Source organism: Hesperophylax consimilis, chromosome 16 (genome assembly GCF_061612785.1).
Source record: "Hesperophylax consimilis isolate HC1 chromosome 16, BYU_Hcon_1.0, whole genome shotgun sequence".
Classification (NCBI taxonomy): Eukaryota; Metazoa; Arthropoda; class Insecta; order Trichoptera; family Limnephilidae; genus Hesperophylax; species Hesperophylax consimilis.
The window spans coordinates 19,277,539-19,293,957 of record NC_142851.1 but is presented as its reverse complement, the minus strand read 5'-3'; the positions used below and the strand labels follow the sequence as shown (position 1 = coordinate 19,293,957).

Genomic DNA, 16,419 nt, shown 5'->3' with positions numbered 1-16,419 from the left:
ATATTAAAAATTGTCCCAGAATAAATAATAAAATATGAATTCTATATCTTTGTTATGGATCACTAACTGAATTAATATTCAAAACCCCACAGATTAGGTAAATGGAGCTAGGATTGTAAAAATAAAATGCACGGCGCTTCCAAAAAAACTATAACTAACAACTTTACTGTGGTACTTTATTTTTAATCCCAGGAATTTAAAATATCTTTAATAAAACAGGAATTTCAATAATAAAAACATTGGTATTTAATATTTAATAGAATTTGCTTCAAATAAAAACCACAGCATTTTTGAATGCCGTCACTATACACCGGCACGAACAAAATAATTCTAACTGCTCACATAAATTCAGGCAGCCATCGTTCAAGGGCTAGAGCGATGAGACCTTAATACGGGTAGCCATCGTATCGTTAATTTTGTTAAATCAATATGTTGACATAGTATCTAATAAATATTAATGTGTTGTGTTTTCAAAAGGTTATCATTTGATTTGCACTCTCCGTCGATCGACGTAATATCTACTCCGGTCACTGGAAGGATTTCTCACTCTTCCGCAAGGTTTTCTGATGTTGCAGCACGGGACTCCATTCTTTCTGCAAGGTTCTTAACATTCTTTCTTCAATTCGCATCTCATCTCATCTTTTTCCCCTTGTCCTACCCATTGCCTCGACAAGATGCCTTCCGTGTGCCGATCTGTAGCTATTCACGGTCAGGGTGCCTTTCTTAGGGGTTTAAAAGTTTGTCACAAGTAAAATTTTTCTACTCGAATTCGCACTGTCCTTAACTCCACTGAACATTGAATTTGACATTTGACAGGAAAATACTTATTTATCAGTGGCAGTCTGTGACTGTTTTGTGAGTGTTTTCCGATTTCTGGCAGCTGTAAATCGTCCAGGCTACTCTGTGGTGCATCAAAGCAGCGAACCCATGCACTCTTCCCTCTGCAAACATCTGCAAGGCGCTGCATCGCTAAGGGAAGCTGAACAGCGCCCTGTATGTGTGGTTGGTTATACTGTACTTGGAGTGTGTTCATGATGCCTTGTGTGTACCTTGTTCATAGTTCGCTAGTGTAAAAGCTCATGCAATATGTCTGGAATAGTTGCTTCTTCATCGGAGGACTGCACCTGTCGAATCTCCTGACGAGTGTGTTGGCTCGCACGCTCAGTACTCTTCTTTGATGTTCCATGTCATTTTTATTATTTGAGTCATCAGTGATGACATGCCCCAATTTTTTTTCAGATTCATTGATTTTGATAAATAAATAAAAAATTCACACAATATTTATTAATGTTTAATGTGTTGTATTTTCAAAAGGAGATCGTTAGCTTCTAACTCCCCGTGGGATGACATATCTACTCCGGCCTCTGGACGGATTTCTCACTCTTCTTCCAGGCCTTCTAATGCTACAGCCCGAGACTCCAATGCTTCAGAAAGGTTCCTAACATTTTTTTTCAGTCTTTTATAGTTTGAAAATTTATTAGATTCACAAATTTAATAAAAGTAGTCGTGTATTTAAAGAAAATACAACAAATTTCTGAACACTGTGTAACCTCATTTGAAATATATACACTTGGATGATATTGGTTTTAAAAGTTATGCTCTTTTACTTTTGAACCATTTAAAGCAATAACGATTGCAGTTTCCTCCATTATTATCTACATTTATTTGTCAGACTATACATAAACAATAATTAAGATATATATTATATTGAGATATGTACCTGTAAAGATATGTAATAAATAGTTATTTCTTACAAAAATAGACTAGGTAATATAAATAGAGAATTATCAAATAACTACGCTTAGTTGATGGCGAGGACCTGCTACATTTGTGAACCGCTTAAATCTTGCCTTTATTAGTTCTCACTAATAACAATTGTGTTATTATGTTTAATTGTTTAAAATTCTAAGGGCCCGTATTTCAGTTGCTTTTTAAGCTCGGCTTAAGAGATATTTACATTCGTCAAATTAGGTACATTTACTGACAGTCCTATCTCACTTATAACACTTCTGAGTATACTGAAATACTGTCCTTAACATTCTTCTCATTGGATATATTAAATTTGATTCAATCACTTCAAGGGCAGATTCAAGTAGCTATTGATGTCACTTATTCAAATTTTTGTAAATATTTTTACAGTTCAAAACAGTCATACACAAAGTAAAATATGTACAACTTTATTTAACTAATCTTTTAGCCTTTTAAGTCTTTTTAGCAGATTAGCTCTCTAAATTGATGTAACTGTTTTAAATGTGAGTCGAGATAGACTGCCGACCCATCTGGGATATAGCCTTATCTGGCAAGGGGACAGTAAACCCTTCTTTACCAATCTTTCTTTTCATAACCTTTTTTTGTTTGCTATTTTTATAGACCTTCTTGGGTTGTTTCCGAACCACCGAAGAGGAGGTCTTCCAATCGACGTGTAGATTCGTCGGTGGCGGACCCTTGGCCTCCCCTCGGTCCAGTGGCAGTTGTGCGTGCAGCCAGGTAAATAAACCTCTCAACCAGGTAAAATTTATTCTTGAATTAGATGGAAGACTACAAAATTAGCTACTCAGGATGTGACAAGGTGTATGTTGGTCAGACAGATAGGAAAAAGATCTCCGGACATTTTTAGGTTTGTAAACTTGTTCATTCAGTGAAACACGCAATGGCTGTGCACTTTCTAGAAACTTGGACATTCCTTTTTTGTTTCTAAAGTATGTAATAGGATGGTCCAAAAGCCTATTATCACTGATTTATTTCATAGAATCTATTAAATAGATCAGGTGTTCTTTGTCTTTCTTTGTTTCTTTCACATTTAATTTTTGGGTAATTTATCACATTACATAGTTAAGGTTAAATGTAACATTCGTTATAATCTACACGTTCATAGGCTGCGCTAATTTAATTATTTTATGAAAATACACTTTGCAAGTTATGCCTTAAGACAAATTATTTGCTTGTGCCTGTTTGAATATGAATGTACAGTGTTGTACAAAAACTCAATTCTTTCAAGAAAGACATACAAATACAATATTGTCTCGGCGAATCAATCCAATATTGTATTTGAATGCCTTTCTTGAAAGAATTGAGTTTTTATATGGACAAAAATATTTATTCATATTCATATGTACAGGCGCAAATAAATAATTTGTCTTACTATTTTAAAACATAGCAAGCAAGCAAACATACAAAGCGCATTTTCATAAAATAGTGAATACTAAAATGTTAGGAAATTAAATATTTTGTTTCAGAAAAAAATATTATGTATTTCAAATTTATAATTCCCCCCCTACTCGTCGATAGGAAATTCAAAAAAGTCCCCATAGTGTTGCGTCGTTTGTGTGTCCACTGCCATACGGATTTTTATGCCTGCAACTGTCGCCACAACAAGTTATACAGTAAAATGTTCCTAATTTAACTAAAGCTAACATATTTTTCCGAAAGTAATCTACGAAAATGAAGCAAGAGACAGGCCAATATCTAACGGGTAGCTTATTCATTTTGTCGACGGCAATCCATCACCTCGTAAGCCATCCTGCAACGCCATACGACGGCAGTAATAAATCTACATTGGTTGCATTAATAAAGGATTTTTTCAATGCCTTCCATTTCCTTTTCAACATCTCATTGCCTTTCTTTTTCAACATGTTTCATATTCATATTACAAGCCATCGATTTATTTAAGACAACAGATTTTAACAAAGCACTTTTACAAAGCAATATATTTTATCAATTTGTTTAGCTTTATGATTTCAGTCAGGTTTTTGCGGCAATGCAAGTATAATAATTAATAAAACAAACGAAAATAAAGAAGTAAATGTTAAAGGAAATGATAAAAAATTAATTTTGTACTTTTTCAGTTGGAAAAAATCCCATTCAGGAGAAAGGGTAGTACCGGAAATTGGCCAGATATTAGATCCTGGTCTGCGGGCGCCTCTACCCTTACAGCTTTATTCTATCTACCTGCACCATCTAGGCCCCTACAATCCTGATGTTGATATTGAAATACTTGAAGAGGGAAGCCAAGATTATAACTTCATACACCGTAAATTCATGTGCACCACACAAGCCCATTTCAGGGTTTATCAAATAGAACGGGTAAACAACATGTTTCTCAAATTATTTTACTTGCTTAAAAAGGAAGAGTACGAAATTCTATACGGAAAAAACAATGTCGTGGAAGAGATCTTGTTCCACGGTTCCACTTCTCTAAACATATCTAGAATCTGCATTCAAAATTTCAATTGGCGTTTACATAAAAGGCAATGCCTTTTCGGTAAAGGTGTCAACTTTTCAGATATCTCTAACTATGCAAGTAATTACTGCGAGAAAACTGAAATGCGGGTTATGATAGCAGCCAACGTCCTACGGAGTCACTCCTGCACCGGAACTGGAAACATGGTTTTGCCTCCATATTTAAATGCAAAAAAAAAAATCCGATTTGACACCAGTCAAAAACCTGATGGAAATGTTGTTGTTAAGTACAATGATGATGAATTCTATCCCGAATATGTCATCTACTTCACAGGAGAAACTAAAAAGAAAACTCAATACATGTGAATTTATTAATTCTATCTCGAAAATGTGATCTACTTCACAGGAGAAAATAAAAAGAAAACTCATGTGATCTATGAATTCTATCCCGAATATGTCATCTACTTCAAAGGAGAAAATAAAAAGAAAACTCGATATATGGGAATTTATTAATTCTATCTCGAAAATGTCATCTACTTCACAAGATAAAATAAAAAGAAAACTCATGTGATCTATGAATTCTATCCCGAATATGTCATCTACTTCAAAGGAGAAAATAAAAAGAAAACTCGATATATGGGAATTTATTAATTCTATCTCGAAAATGTCATCTACTTCACAGGAGAAAATAAAAAGAAAACTCATGTGAACTATGAATTCTATCCCGAATATGCCATCTACTTCACAGGAGAAAATAAAAATAAAACTCATGTGATCTATGAATTCTATCCCTAATATGTCATCTACTTCACAAAATAATCCAGTTTCATATTGTGGAATTTTATATATTTCGATACGACTGAAGAACACTTACTTCTTTTTGTTTTGCGTTGGATACTTTCCACAGAAAACTGTGTAAAAAAGATACATAATAAATTATGTATACGAAAATGGAAGATAGTTTCCATTGTTTAAAAAACGTTAATTAATTCACTGTCGCTGTCAGACAATAATTGCATCCATTTTCGAATGTTTGGTACACAATCACTTTCATCACTTGGATTCTATCTCGATTCTAATTCACTTATATCTACATTTGTTTTCAATTTGGGACGCAGGTATGGGTACTGCCACTCTGGGAATTATTTATTGCAATGAAAATCACATGAATATGTAAGGTATCTACTAGATAGATGAATTGTGTGCATTCATTTAACTTTATTTGTAATTTTTTGTTATTTGCTTGGAAGAAATATATACAATTTATAATGTATTATTATTGCATATTAACCACTCAAGCGACAGCTACCCATATATGGATAGCACCGCTATGAATGTCCTTGTGCGATAGCTACCCAAATATACCCAATCAGCTAATATGTTTAGTCGCTAGCTGGATTAACCTTCTATAGAATATGTAATAAGATGTTTATCTCAATATTCCAGATAGTATTTTGTACCGCGAAGAATGTATATCCAATTTTAAATAGTTTTCTAAAAGTTGAACATCTGTCTGAGACTATAGACATTTCCAGTAGACTAGCGATGAGTCATGACTCATTTTATTAAGAGGGGTTGCCATAGTACCAGTTCAATATTATGGCTTAAAGAGTCGACTCAATTGAACAACAGCTTAATAAAACGGGAGCCGTGAGCTCAGAGCGTATGAGCAATGAGAATACTGTGCTAGCACGATATGACTCCCCCGCTAAGGCTCCCAGCTCATGAATGATCGTACGACTCTTGTTACCGGTACGCCGCCTCGTAACATGAGATAAATAAGATGCTAGGTAGTTAGTAAGTGTGGGTATATACATCCAAGTCCAGTTGTCGGACTCCGTTCAAGTGTCTTAATAACTATTAATACTTGGTTAATTTAACGGCTCTATTTTTCTAAAATATCTCCTGATAAATAAGGGTAATGGTTCATTATTAATAAGGCTCATCAAAAAGAGATTGTGCAGCTCGCTCATGATCAACTCATCGCTACAGTAGACCCATAGACAATAGAAAAATTCAATTATATAAGTATAAGGTAGGGCAATTTGGTTAACCTTTTGAACGCGTTAATTTGCTCCGTTTTATCTATATCCGTACGCGGTACATATTTTCAAATACCTATGCACGCAATTAAATGTCAAATTATAGCATTCTGGCATGATTTATTGGACTATATAGACAGAACAGATTATTCTCCACAATATGAAAACAAATCCTCGTGTGTTAACACTCTTAGATGTTTATAAAAACAAAAACATAAAATTTCATACAAAGACGTACCGTATCTTTTGAATGTGGTCCCGCCATTCACTCGGCGTGTGTGTACTTAGGTGATAGACATAAGTGGGACACCATGATCACTTATCATTTTTAGTTCTGAAAACTTTTTCTCAAACTCTTTTCTAAACTCAACACTTAAAAATAACACATAAATTTTATATCACTTAATAAATATTGTTTTTTAAGCACTTTAGAGGAATCTCTGTCGGTCACATTTTTTGGAACTATGGTAAACTTTAAAACAGGGTTCGATACATAAAGACACACCACATTCTTTACATACGTATCTCGTTAACTGCATTTTTTTATTTTTCAATCGGCATACACGACATCGTCTACGCGGTTTTTTTATTTTGCCAGTTGATGGAATCAATTCGGCCATATGCTTAGCGGCATATTTAGGCAAAACCCGAAACGGGTTGAGGTGGGCTGATGTATTAGGCTCTGGTATTTGAGAAATCTCTGGTTTATATTTCTCAACTAGTTGCATAATAACCGCCAATAAGGAAGTTGAGTGAAAAATATTTTGACTTATAAAAAATATGTTCATGTAGATCAAAAAATATCGATTCTAAATATATAAATATATTTCTATATTATTATTCTTAGAATTAGTTAAACGTTCTTGAAAAAGCATTCAATAGCAATAGACTGTATACGCTCCACGATTGGTCGAAAGAATTCTGTCGTCACATGTGTCGTGACTTGTACGTACAACGGAACACCTATGGTGCATCTCTTTCTATTACATGAGAGATGGTCGGTTTAGATGAGAGAGGTGTATAGGCCAAAGGTTTATTTGGGTTTGTCAAATATATGTACGTATTTGTTATTATTATTATATGAAATGGATTTCGTATAGTGCTTTATAATAATATGTTGTTTATTGCATAACTTAGATGTTTTTATTATTATACATGTCACATAGCATGTGATACACTTCAGGCCGCCGGCCGCTCAGAAAAGTCTCACAGTGAACTGGGCTGTAAACCGTTATTTTACTTTTGGTCTCTACTTTTCTGCGCGGTGGTCCTGAATTCGCGCGGGGAACGTCAACAAGTAGCGACGGCAATACCGTACAAGTATCGTACCGGGCGTGAAAAGCAAATATTCTAACTTAAAATATTAATTTAACTATGAAATCTTAATCAATTTTCTTTTTTTTTTAATAACATCAATTATAATAGACGGTTAACATTGGTAAAAAAATTACTGGAATTCCTTGTTGAAGAATTAAAATTTTTTCCATACATAATGCTTAAGCGACGTGGTTTTCACAGTTCTAATGACGTCACACTACACCCCGCCTGTTACCGCTCGGATTCCGCTCGTTTTGGCGGGCTTAGTAAAATTTAAACTTTGAGAATTAATTTAACTATGAAAACAAACTTTAAAAAAAAAAAAAAAATACCAGTATTTAAGTTTGAATGCGAACATTGATAAAAAAAAAATTAAAAAATGGACTCAACTTCCTTATTGAAAATCTGCTAGAGATTTTTTTATACCTGTCACTTGGGTGTACAAAATAAATGAATTCAATAAATATAGGTCAAGTATGTGAAAAAATACTTTTTTATACCATTTTATGGTCTTCCTCATACAGGATAAACTGCTCAGCATCATGTCGCTTTTGTCAACAGCTCCCATAGATTTATTGTAATCAATGACACAGGCAGGCTTGCGAATGGGTTGTTTAGTTTGGTGATTTATTTTACTGGTTTCCTTAAATGAGTTATCGTGCAAGGTAGTTAGCATATGTACATCCCTTTTATCACACCATTTTAATGCTAAAAGGGGACCGCGGCTTTTTGACTCAAATTCGCCTTTTTTCAGTTTAATAAATTTTGGCATTTCCTTCCGGTTCTTTTTTACCGTCCCACAGGCATTTTTTTTTTTCGAATGCAAAAAATTGAATAACTTTGGACTTGAGTACCAATTGTCACACCACAAATTGTGCCCTTTGCCAAAATAATCAGTTAGGAGTGTAGTAACAACAGCGCCGGTTATTCCCAAGTTTTGTTCATCTGTAATTTCCGTGCCTTCTCCGCAGTAAATTATGAAATTATTATTATTGTTATTATTCCGAGCTAAAATCTGAAATAAAATTTGCTAAAAAACAATACATGAAAAATGTTCAGAATGGGATCAAAGACGACATAAAGTTTTTCTGGAACTATATTAGGTCACAAAAAGTTAACCCAACCTCACCAACATGCTTGATTGAGGAAGGCGTAACTTTTACTAACCCTAACACAATTGTAAATAAGTTTGCTCACTATTTTCATTCCGTCTATAGTCAAGTAACCCCTAAACTTGAAACCAATTTCCCAACAGCATCACCCTGGAACATTGGAGATATCTCACTCGGATTGACCAACATCCAGGAAATAGAAACTTGTATCCGGAATCTCCGACCTGATAAGGCTACTGGTCCGGACGGTATTCCTCCTTCAATAATTATAAAAATCTCTCCAAATATCTGTGTTCCCCTTGCGTACATATTTAATCTCTGCATCATGTCTTCCACATTTCCACAGTGTTGGAAACCAACGAGGGTCAGCCCCATTCACAAAGCTGATGAAAAGACTGACGTCAGAAATTATAGACCAGTTGCAGTACTGTCAACAATTCCAAAAATTTTTGAAATGATTATCTGTGATAAAATCAGTCCACAAATCACGCCTTTCTTAAGAGGTAATCAACATGGCTTCTTACCGAAGAAATCAACGGTAACCAACTTACTCTCTTTTTCTCGACGGGTAGCACAAGGCCTAGACTGTAGGCATCAGACGGACGTAATTTACACGGACTTCGCAAAGGCATTTGACCGAGTAGATCACGATATTCTAATAAAAAAGATGCATAAAATAGGTTTTAATCAACCCTTACTGACATTTTTTGCGTCATATTTAAAAGATAGAAGTCAGTATGTAAATATAAATGGATACGACTCCCATAAGTTCGCAGCTCTGTCAGGAATTCCTCAAGGATCGAATCTCGGTCCCATGTTATTCCTTATTCTGATTGATGACATTCAGGATTGCATACGTCACAGCTCATGTCTACTATTCGCAGATGACATGAAACTGATGAAGGAAATCGAATCAGATTATGATTATTCGAAACTGCAGGCCGACCTCGATTCAATCATGATATGGTCGGTAGAAAATAAACTTAACTTCAATATTAAAAAATGCGTTGTTATGACTTATTTTTTAAATTTTTTTTTATATATACAATAATATTATTATTGGTTTTATAAAAACAGTTTATTTTTAAACAAGTTCTGCTGTGTAATTATTATTACGCGTGACAGCTGTTTCGCCCTCTAAAGGCATTATCAAACTGTGGGTAGCCCACTTACAGACGATACATTTATATTATTTCTAGGTAGGTATTTTAATTTCAATTACTGATTTCTTAATTGATTTCTGTGTAAAAATGTTAGAAATTATTGATGGTTATTACCCTAGTAAAGTTTCCCCAATTAGTGTAATGTTTAAATTTGACTGAATGTCTTAATGTTAGTTATTCCCAAACGATGACTCATAGGGTTATTTTAATAGTATAATTAAGTACTTCAATGTGCACTCGTATTTGCACTAGGTTTGAAGATATCTAGTAGGGGTGAACGAATTATATTGGTTTGTTCATTAATTAGAATAGCTTTCGGATTATTAGAATTTTTGTTAATTTCTAACTGCTCTAAAAGATTCAGTTTACGGCCTTTATTTTGTACGTGCAACGGAGTTGGTTTATTATTATCATTAAGTGAGTGATTTTCATCTTGATAATGCCTTTAGAGGGTGAAACAGCTGTCACGCGTAATAATAATTACACAGCAGAACTTGTTTAAAAATAAACTGTTTTTATAAAACCAATAATAATATTATTGTATACATATATAAAAAAATTTAAAAAATAAAATGGAGTTCTACAAATTAAACTTAATAACAATAAATAAAAGTTATGACTTATAGTCGTTCACAAAATCCGGTATTCTGCCAGTATAGAATGAATGGTGAAGTACTTACACGCGTAAACATCATCAAGGACCTTGGGGTGATCTTTGATCCCAAGCTGACATTTTCAAACCACATAGTCCAGCTTACCTCGGCTTGCTCCAAAACTCTTGGTTTTGTAATTAGAACTTGCAAACAATTCAATAACATAGAAGCAATGACCTCCATGTTCAACGGAGTGGTCAGAAGCAAGCTGGAGTACGCCAGTACTGTCTGGATACCTTATCAACTTAAATACATAAATATGATTGAACAAATTCAAAAAAAATTCCTAAGGTATGTTTACATGCGATCATACGGAATATATCCGAAATTCATGCATCACGTGGAACTGCTAAAGGAGACAAATTACCAAAGCCTGGAGACTAGGCGTAATGCCGGACTCATGGTATTTGAATTAAAGTTACTAAAAAACCTTATCGATTGCCCATATCTCCTGTCATGCTGTGGATTATTCGTTCCTGATAAATACTGTCGAAATTGTAGCCACGACCTATTCTGTATACCGCAGGGTCGGACAGATGACAAGAGGTATGACCTTGCTAAATGCCCTACCAGCGGATATAGATGTGTTTAATATCACTATACCATGTTTTAAAAAATATATGTACATGTATTGTTAGTTTTAATAAAATTGTACCATAATTGGACTTACCTGTCTGTCGTACAATAATAAAAAATAAAAAAATCTAGAATGTATCCAGTTTTCACATCACACAAAACAAACATTTTGATTCCAAAGCGAGGTCGTTTTGATGGAATATATTGCTTAAAAATAAGCCTACCCTTGAAAACAATTATACTTTCATCTATACATAGGTCTTCATAAGGTATCACAGACTCCTTAAATAGTGTTAGGGTGTGATTTAAAATTAACCTTATTTTATAAAGACGATCTATAGGAAGCGAATTTGAGTCACAGAAATGTAAATTTTGCAACAACAATTGATATCGGTCTCTACTCATGATCTGGCCAAAAATAGGGGAACTTAGAAATATATTTGTACTCCAATACTCTTCAATAGTCAAGTGTTCGTTTCTTGTCATAAGCATGGTTATTCCAAAAAATAGATACATTTCTTCAATACTTGTGTCCTTCCACTTATGAATTCGTGACTTCGCACCAAATTCCTTTGAAATGAGAAGAAAAGTATGGTAGTCGTTTGTTTCTCGAACAATTTCATTCATAATCGAGCGATTCAAAAAATGTTAAAAAAAATCACTTTCTGTTGAATTTTTGTTAAATTGTACAGAAACGCCGGATTGAAAATCATCAAATTCGTGTAATATTGGAATATGAGGTCCAGACACCCAGGAGTGTAGCACTTCTTCACTTACAGACTCATTTGCTTGAGTTTCTGTATCTGAAAGTTTCGAAGGTTCAAATTCATCTTCGGACATTTCATAATCAGAATCCAAAACGTTCAATATATTTTCAATTTCATCATCTTCCAAACTATGGGCCATTTTTTATCCGAAAAATCAAATGAATTAAAAAACTAAAAACTTGTGAACGTTTCCTAATAAATTTTGAAATAGTATATAAAACACGAAAATAACACGCACTTTAGTAATATATCACTAATATATATATATAACAAAATATATTTAAATTAATAAAGTATATAGTAAAGTCAATAACTCAGTTTTATAACACAATAAAACGTTAAAAAATACGCGCAATCGGCACAATATGGTCACTCGTGGATACAGTAAAATTAAATTTGCTAGACGAAACACAAGAAATCAAAAAAAAAAATGATTTCTGAGGTGAACAAATTAATTAGAATTTTTCGTAATAATTCAATCTTACAGCAGAACACAGAATGTTATCGGCGCAGATTCCACAAATCAACTCGGCGCGCGCAAGCGCAGATAACATACTAGTACTAACGCCATCCGTTGACAAAATTGTGAACTAAAGCACTCAAAGGCGCGAAGAGGCGCACTTGATTATGGATCTTTTTTTATGAAATACAATTTTATTTTTGAGAAATACTTGTAGATGTCAGCATCGTGATAGTTCTACGAATGTCCAAGCGAGCAAGAAATACATTTATGACAAAAGAGCGCTGGAATATCGGCCGTCAAAGTTTCCGTATCAACTGTTGATACGGCCGCGTGTGAGTATAGACTTTTTGCCGTAACAACAGTTGATACGGCCGCGTGCAAAAGATTAACTAACATACAGAATTCACAAATTTTTTATAAATTTAAAGTATTTTTTTTATAAAACCAAAAAATATGGGTGTGAAATGTAGGTGTATTTATTAGCTTTAAACTACAGTAAACAGTTATATATTATGTTTCTATTATTGGTAGATATGATTTTTGGAATGAGTGCGGCCAAAAACAAAACTGAATGTCCACAAATCCCTGTCGCTCAATGCAATTTGTTTTCTAAATACACCATCGCTCTAGTGGTTAAAATAATGCTAACCAGGTATTTTTATTTTAAAATAATTTTTTTAATGTTGGCGTCACCAAAAAGTTTAAAACAAATTATATTGATCTCAAAAATTACATTAAGGTCGTTTTTTAGTAAGTATTTTTGGTATGAAATCCTATTAGAAATAAGCAATTTAATTACCCACTGTATTGTGATAAGTTTTGAAGGCTGTATTATTTTGTTATTATTATTATTATTTTTCCTAGTTTATAAGAAATCAAATTCATGTAAAAAACAATATTGTTGGTAATAAATTTTTTTTATTTAAAAAATGTGTTCTTTTTCATAAACCTTCTGGCATCCAGTTTTCTGATTCTTGGCAGCTCTCACCAAGGTACGTAGAAAATGTATTGTAACGAAGTTGGCTCATACAGACATTTTTCGTAAAACACACGCAACGGGCCGCTCGCAAGCTGTGACGTAGATAGAACACCAGTTGGAATCCGAAAGGAACAATCTAATTCACTTTATTTTTTGGTAAATCTGTGTTTGTACAACACATTATCTCTGCACTGGAATAATATATAATATAAAGACAAGTAGTAATTCAATAACATATGTTTTTCACTATTACCTATTATTACCTAATTTTATGTATAATGTAACAATGTTGTAAGAACAATAAAAATAAAAAATAAAAAAATATAGCGTGTATGGTAGAAAAAGTCTGGGATGCCCGAAAGAAACATTACATACTTATTAACCACTGTCGAATTTGGCAGCCACCTCTGGCCTGGAGCCCCAAAATACTTGACTTTAGTTGACATTATTGGATTGCCTGACCTTTTGTTTGGCATTATTTAAGTTTGGCTGTAGAAAGACTTTCTCCCTCCTATAACATGGGTCTCTTCAAGCCCTATTTTCACAACATCATCATCTTCTCAAAAAGACCTTCCGCCCAGCATCCCCAAAGATGACATTGGCCCAGAGGAATTTATTTTTCTCGGAGCCTCCCGTATGGAGTTGGCTATGCCATTTCAAGCAACGCTTTGATTGCGATCGGTGGTCTTTCATGACTCTTTGTATAAATATAACTTTTCTTAACACTTTCTGTCATATCCTTGTCATGATAGTTTGCTAAATGATACTAATTTGAAAATTTGAATGGATCATTAAAGGCGCTTAACAACTCAATTTATTATTTAATCAATTGCTTACCTCATAGACTTATAACTACGATTTATTACTAGTGGCGATAAATAATATTATAATAAGCTAGCGACTTACAACCATGTACACATATTTTTAAGACTGAGTAGATATTTACACAATACTGCTATATGATGATTTACAGGTATGGCTTAAAACTATGATTTACGTTTACAAATAAATATTGTTGTGATCACTGTATGTGTTGTCAGTGGTAAGATATAAAAACTATAAAAAAAAAACTTTACAAATATAAATAGGTATTACATTTAAGTGGGTAGCCAAGGAGAAAGATAAATCCCTTTTACTGGGTAACGAATTACTACTGAAAAGAAAAATCCGGTAGTTATTCTGGTTACAACAATTTGAAAATGTACATGGGGCTGAATAAATTAAACTGCAAATATTCCCGAGATTTTCCATTTTATTCGGAACATTGGTTTTAATAAAATAATTAGTGTAATATTACCAATGCATTATAAATAAATCATTTCAAATGCATTCTAAGTCTCAAGATGCCACTTATATCGGGCGAACAGAGCCAAAGTCATTATGAGATAACAAGATCTCAAGTTTTTACGATGTCCTTAATATTTTTGATAAAACCATTAAGATATCTGCGTCAAAATAAATATGATACTATATATACCTAAGTGTCTTGATATCGCGAGTGTTAGACTCGAAAACTAATGTTTTGTTTTGTTCAACACAGTGAAGAGATAAGGGTGATCGCTAATTACTCTCATTGAACATGTGCGAAATTTAATGTATGTATAATTTTGTCCAATAAATAGAGAAGTAACTGGTACAAACAGTCACTTCTCATCGAGTACTCGGGAAAGTAATACTTGTTTAATTTAATGTTTTCCTACTGCCCCTGCAAAACTCTCAAATCAATGTGTGCCGGTGCCCTATTGAATTTGCAGTATTTGTGCGGGCTTCACTAACTTGGTCCCGTACACCACTTGTATTGCAGTAAATTTAAATCTCTCAGTAGAAAATGGGCTTCTATCTACGTCTCGTCTCTACGTCTACCCCCTCGATAAGCTAACCTTATAAAATACGTTTCTACGAACCTTGAGCTCTCACCCTGTGTGAAGCTGGCAGCTCCCTCCCACCATTTAATCATTGTATAACCGCTAAAAACCTCAGTCAGTAAATGCACTAGTTCCTGAACAGTCGTTATTATCACCCCCCCATAGTGTTTGAATCGCGCACACTTTGTAATGTGGGATCACCACATTATATTTATGTACATGGGTTCAACCTAGGAGGTATTGGTTCAACAGTCTGTTACTTGTTCTATGTGCCCAGTATGCCCATGATGATACAAATAAAAAACATTAGCAGGTTCACTGCCACAAAATTTTGAGGACATCAACAAACTAAATCCAAAAGGAGACAGAGAACCAATGAACTCTTGGAGTGCCGATGCAAAATTTTCACCGTCCGCCAGCTGATTCTATTTTCGTGATAATAGCTTATTTATTTTAACAAAATTATGTTTTTATAAATTCTACTGGCTTACCAGATAATGTGTATTCAGGGTGTTAGGGGACATACTTGACTTAACCAGTGATTCCTGACATTATTTGGAGTAAAAACACCGGATAGATAAGGAGAATTCCGGTGACTTTTTTTTCAGAACCAAGCAAAAAAATAAAGCCTAATAACCGACCAACCCTTCACCCCGATCCTAACTACCCAATACCTACTGAAGAAAAGAAAAGTCACCAGATTCCAAAATTTCATAACTTACTATTTTTACCCCAGGAATTACACCTATATCCTATTGATAAAGATGGTATATAATCTACCACAAGTATTCTCAGAATAGCTGAAAATATATTTTTTTTATTTTGCCGCCGTATCCTTATGGATACGTTGGCACTCAAATGATTAACCTCTCAGGCTAATTTGTTCGGTTTTAGGAACAAATAGCTATTACCCATAGAGCATAGACATATGAATATTAGTAGACCTGCCCTAAGTGATTGATGATGATGATTTAATGATTTAATGATTTATTGTCTTCTTTTCTTATTAACACATAGATATAATGATATCCTCACTGGGATCTCCCGTGCTGAGGATGTCATTTACATATTATAATTTAATTATAAGAAATTAATATTACAACAAAGTATAATGTAGTATATATATATTTTTTAAGTAATTTTAAAATAAGTAAGGTACTGTTTTTTGGTATAGTTCAGTTGATTCTGTTTTAGTCTGTGTTTGATTTCAGTAAATTTTCTATTTCAGATCTTCCTATGTTAAGTATCCAGCTTTTTATTTCAGATTTAAATGTTAAAGTGTTGAGGTTTTTGAGTGTGAGTG

The 16,419-nt window shown here is 33.7% G+C and overlaps 1 protein-coding gene across 1 annotated transcript; it reads left to right on the top strand.

Moving 5' to 3' along the window:
* The first annotated feature begins 3,914 nt into the window (after positions 1-3,914).
* LOC149416838 (protein mono-ADP-ribosyltransferase PARP11-like) lies at positions 3,915-4,563 on the top strand. The gene has a single exon (XM_089640655.1). The coding sequence runs from the start codon at positions 4,039-4,041 to the stop codon at positions 4,543-4,545; it is 507 nt and encodes a 168-aa protein (XP_089496781.1). The 5' UTR covers positions 3,915-4,038; the 3' UTR covers positions 4,546-4,563.
* Positions 4,564-16,419: the final 11,856 nt, after the last annotated feature.